The 20,014-nt window shown below is 40.8% G+C and overlaps 1 protein-coding gene across 6 annotated transcripts in view; it reads left to right on the forward strand.

Annotated features, from left to right (window-relative positions):
• TENM2 (teneurin transmembrane protein 2) overlaps positions 1-17,421 on the forward strand; it is a 501,281-nt gene extending 483,860 nt beyond the window's left edge. For all 6 annotated transcript variants that reach the window (XM_065644312.1, XM_065644313.1, XM_065644314.1 and 3 more), the window contains 6 exons: positions 3,699-3,874; positions 5,429-5,664; positions 9,725-10,021; positions 10,905-12,519; positions 15,324-15,454; positions 16,660-17,421. In XM_065644312.1, the coding sequence (XP_065500384.1) occupies positions 3,699-3,874; positions 5,429-5,664; positions 9,725-10,021; positions 10,905-12,519; positions 15,324-15,454; positions 16,660-17,421 (3,217 nt within the window). The remainder of the gene's footprint in view (positions 1-3,698; positions 3,875-5,428; positions 5,665-9,724; positions 10,022-10,904; positions 12,520-15,323; positions 15,455-16,659) is intronic.
• The last annotated feature ends 2,593 nt before the right edge of the window (positions 17,422-20,014 follow it).

The raw sequence follows: 20,014 nt of genomic DNA on the forward strand, positions 1-20,014 counted from the left end.
TCCAACAGCTATCAGCAGGCTCACACGGGGTAATTTAAACTTGGTTTTGGGCATGAAGCACAGATCTTTGAAGTGGTCCTCAGTGCTATTCCACTTGGTCTTCGCAGCATCCTAAGAGAATGCTGCAGTTTTCTTCTTGAAATAGCTTGGGTTTTATTAGGGAGAGAAAATAGGGATTTATGTAACCGTATGTAGGTCTGCACCTTGCCCTGCTCTATGTTAAGTCACAAGCTGCTCTTGCTCCTTTCTGCAATACAATATATGCCACTGGCCTGGTGACTCCCACCTGCGAGCTGTGGAGCGGGGCACGGTTCAAACCCCAGGGACCACAAGGCTGGCAATAAAAAAACGGAGAAGACGTAGAGGCGCCGCGATATCGGCCACGGGAGAGCAGCCCGCAGTGCGTTATCACATGCCCGCGGGAGGGCCGCGGAGGTGGGATGTGCGTCACCCTGAGCGGGCTGCGAGCGCTCGGACGTGTCCCGGGGTGAGCTGCACATCCCGCACGGGCCGGCGGCTCCGAGCCCCAGGATCGGGCAGCGGCCGCAGCAGCAGGCGGGTCCGTCACCCCGAGCTGTCCTGGAACCCGCGCCTGCCAGGCAGCCCGAATCCCCTCAGCGATGCGGTAGCGGGCGCGGGGGGATGCTGAACCCAGGCTGAGGTGCCAGGGTTAGGAAAGGCTCTGTTCACTCTCCCCCCTTGTAGTTTCATTAGTAGAAAAACTTGCAATGAGACCATGCTCTAACTCAAGTCAGTAACAAAAGCTCAGTAATTTCAGCGTATCCAGAATCCGCCTCATTTGAAGGTATAAAAATTGCCTTATCAGATCTGATTCATCTAGCCTGATGCATTGACTGTCATAGGTAGTAGCTGCTTCTGAAGAAGATACCAGTAGAATATTAGTATATTTTCCACTGCAAAATTTTATTTTCTTACTTCAGTAGACCCAGGTTCACGTCATGAAGAAGAAAAGTATATAACTATTTAATTCCTGTATAGCTTTATTCTTATTATTCAGATAAATGTCTGGGTTTCGTAGTCTACTAAGCACTTGCTCTCACATAATACATAAATAATTTAAAAAATCCACCTCAATAATGTTTCACTTCTAAATTATGTAGTACATATGAGGTTTCTATCTTATTAATTTTACATTTTTTACCTTTAAGGTGTTCTTTTTAAATAGGATTTTATTGATGCAATGGATAAAATAGAAATGCCTTCTTTATATGTTGGTATTGCGGTGTATATATCATTTAAGTAGTGACTTTTTTATATGTCTAGCTTGTAAACTAAACAGTCTGCAGATCTTCATAGAGAGTACTTTGGTATGTGTCACTTTAAGCATGTCCAGCACTTGTTTAAAAATCCTTTGAATCTCTGCCAGTGCTGTTTTCAAATAGCGTGACCGACACTGGGAAACGTGCCCTATGGCAGGAGGCAAAACACCGATTTCTAGAAATAGCATTAGAATATTTCCATTTTTCTGTTTCAGTCTTTGTAGATCCTCATCCATTTTTACTTTTTAGACTGCCCTTGCACTTCGAACAGAGATTTTCAGCAAGTAGCCCACAGCAATCCCCAGGAATTTTTCCTGGGTTAATTAAAAACCCAGCAATGTGAGTGAAGAGTATGAATTAATGTCTCATTTGCATTGCCTAAAATATATTTGCTGATGGGGAATTTTGCCAGCCATTTTTCTGGATGTTCACCAAGCTCTGCATACTCACGTTGAAGCCACTCAGAGACTTTTCTAGTTTGTCCTAAATAACATTGTCTCCTCTGTAATATTTGACATCTAAGTATTCTGTTCATCGCCCTGCTAATCGCTAAACATCTCAAAGTATTCCACATACAGACACTTAGGCTGTAACTCATTAACCTTCTGGATTTTTTAAATTGTTCATTTTTTTGTCCTTTTTGTTTTTCCTAGCTAGATGGATGCTTGACTGGATCAAGTTCTTCCTCATCTATACAAGCAGTTTTCAATATTTTTTTTTTTGTGAAGACTTTTATATAGACTCAACCAAACCCCCTTTCATAGATTACCTCAACGTATTATAATTTATCTAGTATCTTGTTGATATGGAAAAAAAAAAAATATATATATATATATGGGTAGAAACTTGTGACTTTCATTAAGAACAATTATGTTGCTTAATCCTTATTTGATCCTGAACTGCTTAAATGAATGCTATTATTGGTCCCTTTTAGGTTGCATGATGCTTTGTTTTATTGATTTACTTCTTTGCCTAATACTTCCATTGATCCTGGTACGGCTTGTTGCTCCACAGGTGGTTTTTTTTTCCTTCCTCCCCTATACTCAGCTGAATGGGTGCAACCATTTGCAATGGATTTGAAAGGCTTATTTTGTATTTGTATTAAATGAGCCAATTCGCGTATTAATTTCGGACATACGCTATGCAGTTGAGGTGGCCTACTTTGAGGTTTCTGAATGGTTTAATTGTAAAAAGTCCTGTTGAAAGCACTGATTTCTCTTCATCTTTCCAGCTAACCACAGATGTCCAAAGAACTCGGCTAGCTCCGTGCTACTAAACGTGCTCCTCTCCTCTTCTGTTACTCTCAGGCAGTGCAATGGATTTACCAGTTCTCTTCCAGGCTTCCCGCTCCCCGGATCTCCACGTTCGAAGGATGACCAGTTGGTTTCAATCTCTACCTAAACTTTTCCCTTCATCTACACAGGACATTTTTTCTTGCCCTTCTGCTGTTTAGAAGTATGTGCGCTTTGGTAGCGGCTGGGCGAGAGACTCATGCACAAGTAGAGAATTGCAGCAAGCAGAGTGTCAGACCGGAATGCTGATTTTGTTTCAGGTCCCCATTTCTCGCCCTTAAAATCCAAAGTTTTGCTTCTTTAGCATAGGTACGCACACAAATATAGCACACTGAAGGAAAGGGAGAAAACGTATGATTTGATTTCAGGCAGCATTCTTTCTTTTCCCCTCTCCTCAGGCTTCTAAATAAATTTAACTCAATAAGCTCATGAAGAGCCCTTTTTCCTTTATTTTTTTTCTTAATCTTTATGCCTCTGGAGCACTTAATTAATGTTCTAAGATGTGCTGACTGCTGCCCTTTGTGCAACTCCAACCTATTCCGTTCTTTAACTTCTCATCATTCGTCTTTATGAGCCAAAAGATTGACCCCAAAATGCAGTTCAATACCACAGATAAGATCTAAATGAAATTATTATGTTCTCAAGCTGATGTCTTTCTTAATTTCTTATGACGAGTTTATTCCTCGATATGTCACTTAATACCATACTTAGTAGTTTCTGCTAAGTATTCAGTTGCAAATGTGCAGTATATGCAGTTGTATATTGTAGTATCCATCGTAAGCCCACTTCCTTGGAGTGAAATGCAACTATTGAAAGACAGAATAATTTGCTAATTATAATTGTTTGAGCACTCCGAATATCTGTAATAATTTAGTTAATCCATTAAATAATTTAAAAGATGCTAGCCTGGATTTACACTCATGTAGTTGAGATCAGTATCTCTAAATTTATTATTTCATCATTATAGACTCTTTCAAGAACAGAGAAATAGGTATGACCAGGATGTTCTTGAAAATCTGTTTCATTCTGGGTATTTTTGCACAAGTGTGGTGCATTATTAATACATGGGGTATTGAAATGAACATATATCCTCATGCTTTTTTGCTCTCACTAACTTTTCTATTAGCTATGATCATGAAGGGCGTCTGACCAATGTAACACGTCCCACTGGAGTGGTAACTAGCCTTCATCGAGAAATGGAAAAGTCTATTACCATCGACATCGAGAATTCTAATCGGGATGACGATGTCACGGTCATCACAAATCTCTCCTCTGTGGAGGCTTCCTATACAGTTGTTCAAGGTACCAAAGCGCACTTCTCAGCACATCTAACCACACACACAGCTCGAGAAAGCAATTCGCAAAAGATTCGTGCCATTAGTACACTCATGAGCAGGGGAAAAAAGCCTAAGGTTTGCAAGAAAGACTCCCATAAAGCTCATTCCTAAAATGGCAGGTCTTCAGGACAGGTAAGAGACATTTCACAATCATACTTTGTGTCAAATATCTACGCTCATTATCTGCTGGTGTAAGCTAGTCCTGCCGTTCCCTCTCGGCTCAGGGTCACTTTCCCCACTCACATGTTTCTCTGTACTTCACTGCAAAATTGGTTCTGACTCCAGCGCCCCGTTGCTGCAGTCTGAGTGCTGAGCGGTGGCTGCCTGGGTGCAAACCCTCCTGGAGAGGGAGGCTCAGGCACCATCCTACTATTAAAAATGAAATGTTCCAAATTTGTACATTCTCGTTAAATAAAATGTAAACCAGTCAGTGCAGTGGATGATCTCGTGCCGCAGTTAACACTTCGAGAACAGTGTTACAGCCTGAGTGTGGCAGGAGAGATCAGAACAAAATGGTGAAATGGTTGCATGGAGCTTTCCAGCACCACCCAAGTGTTGTATCTGATGGAGCAAAACCAGTCAGTTATCAAAGGCACACTGACAGCAATTCGGTGAGCGATGGGGGTTTTTAATTAAGATATAAAGTCACTGAAATAAGACTATCACCCTCAAACAAGAATCTCCTCCTGACATAAATGTCGATGTTTATAGACTATTATACCATGACGCATCTGGTTACAAAGACTTTATTTCTCTTATACCAGATGATTAATTATGTAGATGCTGTCCTGTCAGACAAGCACTGATGCTCTGGTGACAGTGGCTCGCTGTAGTGCTCTATCCTGGCTGGGAACGGACCCGGCCGTGTCAAACAGCTGGAGAGCAGCACAGCCATAGATGTACAGGGTTATTTTTACAACTCTTTCCCAAAAGCAAGAGGCCAGGGGTGCGCACCTCAGGGGGTGGGAGGAAGGCAGCAAGGAAAGGACGGGCGCTGCCAGCCTGCGCTGCTGAGCGCGCACCTGCAGGAGTTAGGGCTAAACTGGAACTCTCTACAAAGCTTCTGCCTGGAGGCAGTTTTTAAACAGAGGGAAAGAAAAAGAAGTGGCGTTTACTTCTTCCCACTCATAAAGAGTCCACCAACTTTTGTTTGTTTGTTTTTCTTTTTGTCCTGGAATTTAATGGTTTGTTGTTTATCCAGCAGTTAAGTTTTCGGGACTTTTTGTTCATATTAGAAATAAATTACATGGTTGAAATATATCACCATGCATTTTGATTCACAATTAAGACCAAAGGGAAAACATAATGAAATAAACACAATATCTCTCTGCAGGCTCACTCCTGTTCTTTACATGAAACAGTAACATCTGTAATTCCACCATAGTACCATGTAAATGGTAATTGCAGGCTGACTTCATTTAACATCAACAGGAGTGCAATAAAAAACCAATCAAATTAAGCTATATGTTTTCTTTATGACTGGAGTAGCTAAATTATTTTCTTTTCATTATTGCTGTAGATCAAGTGAGGAACAGCTACCAGCTCTGTAATAATGGTACTTTGAGAGTGATGTATGCCAATGGCATGAGCATTAGCTTTCACAGCGAGCCTCATGTCCTGGCTGGGACTGTGACTCCCACCATAGGACGATGTAATATTTCTCTGCCAATGGAAAATGGTTTAAACTCAATTGAATGGCGTCTGAGGAAGGAACAGATTAAAGGCAAAGTGACTGTGTTTGGAAGAAAGCTCAGGGTAAGTAGAATCTGTCATTACAGTAATGATCTTTTCTTCTGTGGGCAGACAATTTTCCATTTTGAAGGATGTCTTTCCTATTTTCACTTGTTAAAAATGCACAACTCTGTCTTTATGATGACAATCTTTTCTTTGAGAGGTCAGTTAACTGCATGGGATCATCTGCTGCAATCAGCTATAGAAGCTTCATTACTAAAAGTATTCCAAAAGAGGTTGGTAAAAATACACAGAATATTGCTGCAAGTCACTCTGCTGTTGAAAGTGGGGGAAAAAGAAAATCTGACCATTCGCCATTTGTAGAAATGCTACGGCACACTTGCCGCAGTTAGTCCTGGGGAGCAAACGCAATTACAGCTTGAGCTGTTATGTTCTGCTTCTGGAAAATCCCCCTACGGATTCATGGAGACAGGCATATTGTGTTTATTCCCTTTCCCAAATGGCACGATTGGAAAATAGTTGCCATAATTACGAAGTCATAAGCATAGGATAAGAAAGACGCTCAAGTCACATAATCCATCCCCTGCCAAATTAAAGATCTGCTGCAGCCAGATTAATCCCATTCTGTTCTTAGCTGGCCTGTTTTTCACCCCTTAAGTATCTAAACTTTCACTGGCCTCTTCAGCATACCCAGTTGATACTGGGCAGAAAACACATGTAGTGCTGATCAAGTCCTGGTTCTTTTATTAATACTTTCAATATCATTTGACATGAGATACAGTTCTGTGTGTTCAAGTTGATATATTAAATGCAGTATATGTAAACAACTAGGTAGTCATTTACAAAAAAAAAAAATAAGACTAGGATGTTAAATTCGGTCTTTTCCTATTGCTTAACATCTAATTCACAGTGTTGAATTAACGAGTCTTTCCTTATTCTCACAAATCCTCAGAATGCACTTCTTGGGGAGAGGGGGAAGGTTAGACAAAAATGGAATGAGATTAGCAGCTAATCCTTAATAACTAGATTTCATGGCTGTGTAATTGATTTTTGATGTATTGACCTGCAGAAGTTGATTATAAGTAGAAAATAGATCAGGTCTGCATTTTGAGTAGGTGTTCAAAATAAAAATAAATAGGACCATGAAATGAAACTGCTGTAATCCTAACTCTCAATACTAAAAATTTGATAGAGGTACTTGTGGTAATTAGCTGAAGTTAGACACATCTCAGAGCTGAAACCTAGCCTGAGATGGGTTTTCTAGCATCATGTTTATGCAAATCAAAACACTGCTTTATCTAGCAACACCTCAACATTTAATTGTCTGGTGTTAGTTCCTGTAACAATAATCACATATCCATTTAGCTCTTTTAAATGAAAATCACTGTGAGATTATAACAGGTTGAGTGGACTGAAAATGAAATTTGAAAATGAGGGAGAAAGCACAGAATTTATTTGCATCTCATTTATCATAATTCCTCTTTAAAAATTGTGTAGCGAATGAAACAGCAGGAGTGTTGGAGCACCGCGGGGCGCAGGTGGCAGGCAGGGCAGGGACAGCTGTGGCACGAACCGGTACAGAACAAACACTGCACTGGGACACCTGGTGAGGGAGCGTGCAGAGCCGTCACCTGAATCCCAAATTCAGAATTAATAAAAGGTGGTGGTGTTATTGTGCGGGGTTCACCCCTGCCTGGGCAGACGTCGTAAAGCCAAGGAAGACCCGCACTTCACCTTGGTATCATCCCACTTACCGTCCGCTACTATTTTATGCGCCAGACGTTCCGTGTCTTGAAGTAGTTTCAGATAAAGTCTTGCTCAGGTTCCCTCCGAAGAGTTTTTGTTACGAGGCAGCATCACACCAGGGATTTCTGTCGCAGGAGCTTGACCCGGGCCACAAAGCGCCCGTCCCTGCAGCCGCCCAAGGAAACCGGGTGTGCAGGTGGGCAGAGGAGAGAAAGAGAAGGAGCTTGTTCGATCGGCTCCAGCCGTGACACTTGTGATAGCACTAGTGGTGTTCCCAGGAGTAGTGGGAGTCACTCGTTTCGTTTGGGCTTCTATCGAATTAATGCAACACTGCAGTCACACTCTGCAGTTTTACTTATTTTACAAATGAAGTTACTGAGTTATCCAAGCAGGTGCTTTTTTATTCCCCAAGTGATGTCTGTGGTTGTGCATAGCTCTTCTGTGCAATCATTTAAAAAACTCTAATGCTTTGGTTATGTATGGCAAAAAAAGGTAATAATCTTTATAATGCTTTTGAGAAAAGGGAGGATACCTGGAGTCAGGCTTTTCTATGTGCAGATTACAGTTGCATTTACTGTACTGAAGAGAAGAAACTCCAGAAATCCCAACTGCTTTATGAAGCTTCAGAAATTTTTTTTAAAAAAAAGGCAGCTAAAATTCGGTTCTTAATATTTTTTAAAGACACATGTTTTTGCTGGGGTTTTTTTGCTTTCTATAAAATCCGCCAGTCCATAAGAAATTGGGTTCTTTTCAGTCATACACTCACCTTCTCATGTTACAGCTACATGGTTTTGGTAGGAAAGAAGAAGTAGGAAAGTAGGAAAAGGGTTTGATATGTCTCTGTCACCAGGATTGATCCTACATTTACACAACTATCGCAACCAGCTGAGAAAAGTACTATTGTTGAGTTTGGCTTCTCTGCCTTTGTTTCCATTACAGTGGGAGAGCAGAATATGATTTATTTTGTCAATGTGTTTAAAAAAAAATACCCTATCTTTTATTTGAGTTACAGGAGAAGTTGTTGCTGAGATAACCTTTGGGAAAACGTACAGAAAAGAGCTTTTTCTAATTATTTCCCACTGAGGAAATGCAAACTGTTAAAGAGCTAAATTTTATTAATGGAAAAAATTAGGATAATGAGCGATAATTTGAAATAATTATTTCTTTACAAACACAAAACTGTATTAATTTTAAATTTCCTTTCTGTATTACTGAATTCCTACAGAGTCAGTTGGGATGGGAATTGGGTTTACCCCTGCCAGTGAAAATATCTCAGAATAACTTTTATGTCGTCAAGAAAGGCTCAGGGTTAATTTACATATTGTTTGATGTGCAGTTTAATTTTGGATAAGAGAAAGCATTGCTTAATCAAAGCTACTGTAAAATATAAGCTGAAGAATGAATTCCCAGAAACTGATGAATACTTTTTAAGTAGTCATTGCTCTCAAATTATATCTAATTTAAAGACTTCTACTTTATTAATGATGCATCTACAATTAAATTACTTAGGAAGCTTTATCAGATTACAGCATTAGCCTGAATTCTGCGGCTTAGCCTCCAGTGAATATATTTATGTATCTCTCATTAAAGCACTCTCACTAGAAGCCTCTCCATTTGGCATTCTGATGCACCTTTGTTTCTGTCTTGCTCTTTCATTAAAAAATAAAATTTAAAAAAAATCTGGGATGGAAACATTTCATGCTGTACTTTGATTTGAAAATTGTAACTGAAGAAAAAAAAAAAGGAAAACATTTAATCTAATTATTTAGCACTTTTTTTCCTCAAAACTAGAAGTCCATCTTTCCCAGCCTGTATGATCAGGATTTTTAATCAGAAGAAATGAAACTCATCCCAAGTGATGGGGTTGCTGAGGGACCTATTGAGTATTCGGAAAGTAAATGAAGAAAACATTAAATGAATGAATTCATAAGCAGGGTGTCGCAGCCGCAGAACCTGAGTGGCTAAATCTCAATGAAGACACCAAATTATAATTTCTTCTATTGTTCTTGGAGTCATTGTAGGGAAAAAGGCTAAGAACTGCTAATGGTAGAAGTAGAAAAATTACTTCCATTCAAAATAATTTGTTTCTCTGCTAGATGTGAACACTCTGCACTTGAAGCCCCAGGTGTGCAGAATGTCCGTGCATTCTGACAGTAAGGAACTGTCTCTCTGGGCGAGGGGCAATACCCCAGTAAAACAGTCAAAGTTACGTATTTGCATATACCCAGCAGCAGAAAGCAAAAGCCCGTTAATAGGAAGACGTCCTACACTTTTGAAAATGTGGGGAAATTTAGTTTTCCTTTGTGCATACTACTTTCATGCTGAAATTCCACAGAGGCGTCGTGCCCCCTGACCGCAGCCTTCCTCCGTTCCATAGGTGCATGGAAGGAATTTACTCTCCATCGACTACGACCGCAACATACGCACGGAGAAAATCTATGACGACCACCGTAAATTCACGCTGCGGATCATTTACGACCAGCTGGGGCGGCCTTTCCTGTGGCTGCCGAGCAGCGGCTTGGCCGCCGTCAACGTCTCCTACTTCTTCAACGGGCGCCTGGCCGGGCTGCAGCGCGGGGCCATGAGCGAGAGGACGGACATCGACAAGCAGGGCAGGATCATCTCCCGCATGTTCGCGGACGGGAAGGTGTGGAGCTACACCTACCTGGAAAAAGTAGGTGATGGTGTTTTACCTTCTGACACTAGCCTCAAAGAGAAAAGGTACCGTTCGGCTTCATTTTAAGCTCTGCATATAACATACAGAAATTATCTAAAATTTTACCTCTTCCAGCTGTTAAGAATCCCTTTGTACCTGGTCTCAAAATTCCTTATTTTTCAATTAGTCAACTGAATTTGACTACTTTTTAATGGGAAGTGCTTTGTTCATGGTTTGTGTCCTTCGGTATTTTCCTGAAAGCACTTAGGCTGCCATGTAATGGCATAAATTAACACAATGCACTGGGCTTAATTAAAACCAAAAGTACATGACTAAACCTTGACAAAAGGTTCAAGTAGAAACAGGTAATTAATCTCTAATCATTATTTATTAAATGAAAACATGGTAATGCATTTTTATATAGCCTAATTAAGACACTTCAGTCATGGAAGTGTCTTAAATACTTCAAAACTGCGTATTATTTTCCCTTTCCCTTTGTGGAATCTGTTGTTTTAAGCAAATGTTCTCTGCTTAGTTTCTCACATGTTTCACCATAATGGCTGTGAATTACAACTGCTAGCGGAAAGATAAATGAACTCATTTATCTAACTTCTCTGCATCCCTCAAAAAAAAAAGAAGTCCTGCTAAAAGGAGGGCAGCTGATAGGTTGCTAACCTACACCTTCTCTGGAATGTCAGCATATTGATTTTCAAGTAGAAGATCTTCTCATCTGGCAATCTGACAATATTCCTGAGCAGCTTTGTGCCCCTAACGAATGTATCTATGTCTCTCTTTATTCAGTTAACATTAGTTCCTCTTCAGTAAACTTTTCTTTAATACCCTCTCAGAGGTCACATGCTGAAAGACAGTAACTGTGTATTGATTTTTTTTTCCCCTCTAGTCAATGGTGCTACTGCTTCAGAGTCAACGACAGTACATTTTCGAGTATGATTCTTCAGACCGACTTCATGCTGTTACTATGCCCAGCGTTGCTCGGCACAGCATGTCAACCCACACCTCTATTGGCTATATCAGAAATATTTATAATCCTCCTGAGAGCAATGCATCGGTGATTTTTGATTACAGCGATGATGGGAGGATTTTGAAAACATCATTTTTAGGTACTGGCCGACAAATCTTCTACAAGTATGGAAAGCTATCCAAATTATCTGAAATTGTTTATGACAGCACTGCAGTTACTTTTGGATATGATGAAACCACGGGTGTCCTAAAAATGGTGAATTTGCAAAGTGGAGGCTTCTCTTGTACAATCCGCTATCGTAAAATCGGTCCTCTCGTTGACAAACAAATCTACAGATTCTCTGAAGAAGGTATGGTCAATGCGAGGTTTGATTATACATATCATGATAATAGCTTTCGAATCGCAAGCATCAAACCCATCATAAGTGAGACCCCTCTGCCCGTCGATCTTTACCGTTATGATGAGATTTCTGGCAAAGTAGAGCATTTTGGCAAATTCGGAGTTATTTATTATGATATAAATCAAATTATTACTACAGCAGTTATGACACTGAGTAAGCACTTTGATACCCACGGACGCATTAAAGAAGTTCAGTATGAGATGTTCAGGTCCCTGATGTACTGGATGACTGTACAATATGACAGCATGGGAAGGGTCACTAAAAGAGAACTGAAACTTGGCCCATATGCCAACACAACCAAGTATACCTACGATTACGATGGAGATGGGCAACTGCAAAGCGTAGCAGTAAATGACAGGCCAACCTGGCGTTACAGTTACGATCTGAATGGAAACCTTCATCTCTTGAATCCTGGAAACAGCGTCCGACTGATGCCGCTGCGCTATGACCTAAGAGACAGGATTACGCGCTTAGGTGACATACCGTACAAAATTGATGACGATGGATTCCTGTGTCAGCGAGGCTCTGACGTATTTGAATACAACTCCAAAGGACTCTTAACAAGAGCTTACAACAAAGCCAATGGGTGGAGCGTTCAGTACCGCTATGATGGACTCGGCCGAAGGGCTTCCTGTAAGACTAACCTGGGGCATCATCTACAGTACTTTTATGCCGATCTTCACAATCCAACACGGGTAACTCATGTCTACAATCATTCCAATTCAGAAATTACCTCTTTGTACTACGATCTGCAAGGCCACCTCTTTGCAATGGAGAGTAGCAGCGGGGAAGAATATTACGTCGCCTCTGATAACACAGGCACTCCGTTAGCCGTGTTCAGCATCAATGGGCTCATGATCAAACAGCTGCAGTACACAGCGTACGGGGAGATTTATTACGACTCTAACCCCGATTTCCAGCTGGTTATTGGGTTCCATGGGGGGCTGTATGATCCTTTAACCAAACTCGTCCATTTTACCCAAAGGGACTATGATGTCCTGGCTGGACGCTGGACATCTCCTGATTACACCATGTGGAAGAACATCGGCAAAGAACCTGCTCCTTTCAATCTGTACATGTTCAAGAGTAACAACCCTCTCAGCAATGAACTGGATCTAAAAAACTATGTAACAGGTGAGACTTCATTACATTTCGTATAAATAACAGTTTGGAAGTTGATTTGGGAAAGAAATCAGACTTCTTACCAGCCATTTGCTGAATCCTCCCATCCAGGTTGGGCCATTTTCCTTTTCGTGCTATGAAAAGGGCTGGCTAGTCCTGATGGCACTGCTCCTCCCCAAATAAAAGGTGCTAAATGAGGAACCACAATGAATTATGGAGGGGAAAAAGAAAAAAATTGCCTAAACGTTCAATTCCAGCACATACATGGTTCTCTTCCTATTGAACTAGTACTGTATGAAGATGTGTTCATTCTAATTTTATATAAGGAAAAGTGAAGTCACCTGCAAGAATCACTGGCAGGTTAGTTGCAGAATCAGGAACCAAACTGCTCAGCATCTCTTCCCTTCAGGGCTCCTTCCAAAATTAACTGCTGGCTGAGCCCATGGCCAGATTATGAATTAGCACCAAGAATGGATTTAATTAAACTTCTTTTTCCCATTTAACTTTTAATGTGCAAACAGCCTTAGTCTTTAAAACAAAATTCTTGATGCTTTTTAAAACTACTTTCTCCCGAAAGACTAAGAAATTTTATGGACTATCTAGAGCTGAGAAAAAAATAAAGTAGTTTTGATCGTTTATGTTAGAACTGGGTAAAACTCGTAACCTGTTCTTAATTAGTAATAATTTTTCACTTAGTAAGATCACACAGTACTTGAACTAGCTGCTGGCAGTTTCGAAAAAGAAAGGTAATTAATATGTCTTCAGGAAAGGCTTTTTTTCAGAATTGAACATGCAGTATACAAAAATTAGAGCAGTGGCATCATTTTTAAAAGGAGCTGTCTTAATTTTGGCAGTAATTCGAATTTCAAGAAAAATGCATTTCCTTCAAAAAAATCATAGCCAGTTTCATTAGTACGTTGGGATCTAATCGTATGTGTAATCACCACAGGTTGTACCGTAGCCACTTTGCAATTTGAAGATAGTACAATTTGTAGCTGATAGTGTGAAAATACTGGTGACTAAAAATACCTTGGGATCACATTCTGTTGTTAAATTCAACAAAATTCCTATTTTCACCTACCACTGTTTGATGTAGATTTTCAGTATCACGATGTTTTGCTATGCTCTGAAATTGCATTAATTTAATTTATCCATCCACTAGATGAAATCTAGAAAGATAAATTGCATTTTGGTATAGGACACACCTAGTAGTCTGCAAAAATACTTCACTGGCGATGAAAATATTTGTTGCTGTATGGACTAAACATTATCTTGCACAAGAAGTGATTATAGTATTACAGTGGCACCTTGGTTTCCATAGTTAAAAAAAAAAAAAGGCAAAACCAAAAAAACCAAGACACATCGCTCCTAATCCATTTTTACTGTTAACACCTGACACTGCTTTATTCACAGGTTTTGCTGAAAAGTTATTCCTGTAGCAAGCGCAGTGCTGCAAAGCACATTAGCTAAGAAAAATACCAACTGCTTCGTATATAGGTCCTCCTCTTTTTTGCAGAATTGGGGCAGCCGAATTGTTCGGCAGAGGCCATCATACCATAACATTAATTGAAGCCTTTAAAAGGAGCAGTAACCCTGTGCTGTCCAAAGCTAGAGGAAAAATACGGTAGGCACCGTGCAGTGCCGCTACATACAAATGTCTCAGCAGAAGCAAAGTGTTATACTTTTTATTTTAGTGTCAGACTGGCTAAGAAAAGACGACTTTGGCTGTCACACGTCCACAACCAAGAAGTCTTATGCTTCTTATGATGTAACATTACCTCTGCTCAAGATTTGGGGAGAACAGGCCGTGAGACACGGGCTCGGACCAGCCCCCACCGTCCAGGGTCTCCCCCCACGGTCACCTCTCTCTTCGCACACGGAGTTTGGAGCGGCAATAGCGGCACCAGGAGCCACCACAGGCCAGCGAGGGGAGATGGCCACTGGAAAAGAAAAACAGGAGAGATTTTTAAAGAAAAATAGCCATGAGCGTAGGTCCAATCAGACGAGAAGTGCCCGTGCTCCCATACCGCTGCTCGTCTCCACGGCAGCCGGAAAAGAGAAGCAGGAAACAGAAATGTAAAACGGGCTCACGGGTTTTGTTTTTAAAACATCGTTTTGGCAACTAAAATACATCATTAGTTCTTAATCCCTGCTGAGTGAGAATTACCATTATTAATTTAGTGACTTAGCTTTTTCAACTAGATATGAAGGCAGGGTTTTAGTGGTACTGAGCTGTCGCCCACCCTGCAGCTCCTGCTTTTCCATACTGGGCCTGAGAGATGGGGAAGGATATTCGTGGTACCTAAATTTAGACGTCTGAATTACAAGTCTAGCTTCTCACCGCATTTAATGGAGCCTCTCGAGACCTGATGACAGCTAATAGAAGTAGGTCATAGAAGAGAAACCGTGTGTTTTCCCAAAGGACTCTGCAGATGTTTTTAGGAGTAGTAACCTAATGAAGTATCATTTTACGAGACAGTTTATAGGTTATGGTAGCCCCATCAGAAGGTGTCAGAGATGGAACAAGTATTGCATACAGTAAAATGTCTGGATAATCCATGTGCTGTAATGGAAAAAGAATGAACGAGGTGGTGTATCCCTGAGGAACTATTTTGGGTAAATTTAAAGCAGTATTTCCTGTGCCTGTTCAGGGGGGATTACTACAACTCTGTGAAGTGCCACACTGTAATAAAAATTATGAGTTCCACTGCTACTTGAAATGAAGGAGGTCAAGGATGGATTTCCTAAATTTGTGAATTTCTTGTATTTATTACATACACTTATTTCTCTTTTGCCTGCTTACTTTTGATTTTCAGATGTCAAAAGCTGGTTGGTGATGTTTGGATTTCAGCTTAGCAACATTATTCCTGGTTTCCCTAGAGCAAAAATGTACTTTGTGTCACCGCCATACGAGTTGTCTGAGAGTCAAGCATGTGAAAATGGACAGGTAGGCAGAAATATGAAGTTATCTTTCTTGATAAATTTGCCCCACTCTGTGAATAGAACTGCTGGCTCTTCTGTAGTTACAGCAGAAGGCCAAGTATTTATTTCAGTGTAAAGTGAAGTGGGTATGGCTAGATTTTATACTAATGAACATAGGCCTTTCTTGCCAGCCTTCGTTGTTATCATAATTACAGTGTCATTAGTTTGTCTTTTATTGAGTTCTTCCTTGATTAACAAGTTGTAACTCGATTAGCTTGATTAGCAATGACAAAGGGAGACAGTGTCAGGGTAATTCATCATGTGTTCTACCTTTGGTAAAACCATCCTTATAACATACGTGATGCAATAAACTTAGGTTGGTACTTGCTGTACTGCTAAGAAATGGTTGTTCGTCTCACCCTGTAATAGGATTTCTCATCATTTTTTGTCCAATGCTTTCCATACTTAGAGGCTTTGGTTTGCTGCTCTGTTAACTTCAGTTACCGTGCTCATACTCATCAGGCTGAGGGTGGAAGATGGTGTATGCTTTCCACCTTTATAATAAATTCTGACCCATTTAATAACCTTAGAGTACTAGGCCAATTCCAACCTTGGTCTGTTCTAAGCTTACGTCGCATTTGTGGTAATACAACTGAAGTCATATAAACCTAAACATAGCACTTTCACAGGCCTCTAAGTCACTTGAAAGTCTAAATCCCCTCTTCAGGAATTTCTTCGGTATTTTGGAGCCCAAATCTCATCTGTTTTCAAAAAGGCTTACATTCAAAAGCATTTTAGTTATATATACGGGTTGAAATCTCTGGGCAAAAATGTCCAGAGGTTAAGTGTCATCTTTTAATAGATCGATTCTGTTTGCTTTAAGTTCTGATTAAAACTGTGCTAGACTTGGGTCTTACTTATTCTTGTAATGAACATTATGTAATTTTCCAAAACTGTGATTTGTGGTGCGTATGTGCTACAAGGGTGATTAATGAGAAGCATTTTACTTGGTATTACTGATAGCAAAAGAATTTGTCAAATGAGTATTTACCTGATTCTGAATAGGATACGTACAGGGGTGGGTAGCTGCGGGTGCTCTTCCCATAGCGTAGAATTTTTCACTGCATGGCTTTCCTTTAAAAAAGCAAAGCAAAGATTAGTATCAGTCTCTGGAATAAGTAATTTCAGATCTATATCTTCTTTGGTGTCGGTTTGTTTTGTTTTCCCCAGCTAATTACAGGAGTTCAGCAGGCAACCGAAAGACACAACCAAGCCTTCATGGCTCTTGAGGGCCAGGTGATATCTAAAAGGTTACATGCCAATATTAGAGAAAAAGCAGGTCACTGGTTCGCAACAACCACTCCGATCATCGGGAAAGGAATCATGTTTGCTGTGAAGGAAGGCCGTGTCACCACCGGCGTTTCCAGCATCGCCACAGACGACAGCAGAAAGATTGCCTCTGTCCTGAACAGCGCTCACTACCTGGAAAAAATGCACTACAGCATCGAGGGGAAGGACACCCATTACTTTGTCAAGATCGGCTCGGCTGACAGCGACCTCGTCACCCTCGCCATGACCAGCGGGCGGAAGGTCCTGGAGAGCGGAGTCAACGTCACCGTCTCCCAGCCCACTCTCCTCGTCAACGGGAGGACTCGAAGGTTCACGAATATTGAGTTTCAGTATTCCACCCTGCTGATCAACATCCGCTACGGACTGACCCCCGACACGCTGGACGAGGAGAAGGCCAGGGTGTTAGACCAGGCTCGGCAGCGAGCCCTGGGCTCGGCCTGGGCCAAGGAGCAGCAGAAGGCACGGGATGGCCGAGAGGGCAGCCGCGTATGGACAGACGGAGAGAAGCAGCAGCTTCTGAACACGGGAAGGGTTCAAGGTTACGAGGGATATTATGTCCTGCCCGTGGAGCAGTACCCAGAGCTAGCAGACAGTAGCAGCAACATCCAGTTTTTAAGACAGAATGAAATGGGAAAGAGGTAACAAATTAACCTGCTGTCATCCTTGGCTGGATGAATCAGTAGTCGTAACTGTTATCTCCTCTCCTAAGGAGATGAAGACCTAAATGGGGGCACTAGGCTGAGCTACTTTGGGATAGTAAGTGGCAAAAAAGCTCATATTTTTTGAGTTAAATGCTGCTGTTCAAGTGATTAAAAACCACATCCTGAAGTGGACTAAAGCCAGACTGAAAACTAACCGTACAAATTAAAAAGTACCCCTGAAATATTACCCACTTGTTCTGGGTCTAAAGAAAAACAAAAAGAAGGCCTCGTATTGTATTACCTCACTCCATTCACACGTGAGCAAACTAAGAAATCCAAGTGGGCCACTTTCACTAACCAGCTGATGAAACACAGATGATTCAGACTGCTTGTTTGATAAATATCCAAGAGGTTTTCATTTAAAGCAAAATACAGGTGCATTTAAAACATGACTTTGGGGTGATTTGTGTGTAGCAACTGGAGGACAATGAGAATGCAAGTGAGAGCGCACTGGAAATAGTAAAGAAAAATATATTTAAAAGTAACAAAACCACACTTGCACTCTGACCCTCCACTTGTCTGGCCTGAAGCTTAACTTATTCAAAGAGGGCAGAGTGTAGAGTTACATTCAAAACGGTGGCTATAAATCACTACAAATAAATTTCATACTCTGTTTGTCTTTGAAGATTTCCATTGTGGACAGTATAACACAGTTACAGGGTGTAGTCTGTTTAGATTCAGTAGTTTGTTGGTATCAGTTCCAGTAGAGCTGTGGGCATTGTGTTACACTATTGCAAATGGGCACCACGTCAGATCACCCTGTACATACATCAGCCAGAAGGCACAATCACTGTTTCAGATTTAAAAATTATTAGTGTGTTTGTTTGGTCGAGAAACTGAGACAATCACATTACGGTCACCACAAAAAAATTAAAAAAAAAAAAAAAAGAAAAAAGAAAAAAAAGTCTAATACGAACTTTGGTACAAGAACTTTTTTGTAATATACATGTATGAATTGTTCATTGAGTTTTTATATTAATTTTAATTTGCTGCTAAGCAAAGACTAGAGACAGGCAAAGATAATTTATGGCAAAGTGTTTAAATTGTTTATACATAAATAAAGTCTCTAAAACTCCTGTGAATTACTTGTCTTCCATTGTGAAATCTTTTAAAAATGAAAAAAATTCAGAGTCTGTCACCTAATGCACACAGCATCTTACACGTCGAAATGCCTTGCTGTTGTAGTACTGTGGAGTCTACAGAGAGCTGGCCCTTTGATCTCTGGGTAAGCAAAGTCCAACATACAACATACAAATCACCCAAAACTCTTTTTAGGACACAGCAGAATGTTGGTAAATGCTTAAGAAATTCCCTCTCTGCACCTCATGACTAGCAACCCTCAAACTGCCATGTTTCAATACTGGAATTAGTTTAATTGCCCTAAGGTAACACCCAAACAGTTTGAAAATGCAGTAACGTAATATTAAATGGAACACGGGAGGCCGAGCTGTGAGCCAGGAAGCCACCATGAAATCTTTTTTGGGAGATTGCTTATTTCTACCACATTTAAAGACTGGCGGTAAGATCAAAGACCCTCTCCTAAGCAAACAGTCACTCCTGATGATGTTAAGAGGGAACCATCCATCAACCAGAGCCCTGCTGCTTTTATCTCATTTGAGTGTGTGGAGGGTTGAGAGGGTTGAAATGAGAACCCATTCCACAGTCTCCTGTGTCCTTGTGCTGGTTTGACTGAATGTGAGTTAATTTTCTTCATGCAGTTAGAAACCTTTCCTTTTCGTAGCTAGAATGGTCGTTGTTTGGATTTAGTTTGAGAACAAGAATATAACACCCCAGGACAGATTTAATATTTTTTAGTTGTTGTGTGGGAGCCAAAGTCCTTCCTGAGCTCCCTGCCTCCAGGTGTGGGCAGCTGGGAAGGGAGACGTAGATGGGACAGACCTTGGCCGACATCCGGGCTGATCAATGAGAATATTCCATCCCATTAGCGTCATGCTGTGTATTGAAGGACAGTCAGATTTTCTGGCTAGGAGGACAGAGACCCATTCTGGTTCTGCTCTGTTTCAGTGGAATTCTGTTCGGGAGTTCTTTTAGTTCAGCTTTTTGCCATTTTACTGTTCTGCAGAGGCCTCTGGGCCTTTCTGCCTTTTTCTCTCCTCTCCCTCCGGCATCGCCTGTTCTGGACCAGGTGCTGCTTCCTGGCACTGGCTGCTCAGCACGGATGGATGGAGTACATGAGGAGTGGCACTGAGTACCTTTTACTTTGTATTTTATTTTCCATTATATATATATGTAAGTGGTATTGGTTTATTAGTATGATTTTGTTATTTTATTAAACTGTGTTTATCTGAATCCATGAGTTTCTCCCTTCCCTTTTGATTCCCTCCCTTATTTGGGGGTGCAGTTGCAGTGAGCAAGCGGCTATTGTGGTTTTGAATTGCTAGCTCAGGTTAAACCATGACCATCCTTTATTCTGTTTCCAATCTCCTGAAGCTGAAACTCTTCAGAATTAGAGATTCTGCTGCTTCATTTTATCCTTCTGCAAAATGAAACTTAACCAAACTACAAGTGAAGTA

This window comes from Caloenas nicobarica, chromosome 13 (assembly GCF_036013445.1).
Source record: "Caloenas nicobarica isolate bCalNic1 chromosome 13, bCalNic1.hap1, whole genome shotgun sequence".
In the NCBI taxonomy this organism is placed as follows: domain Eukaryota; kingdom Metazoa; phylum Chordata; class Aves; order Columbiformes; family Columbidae; genus Caloenas; species Caloenas nicobarica.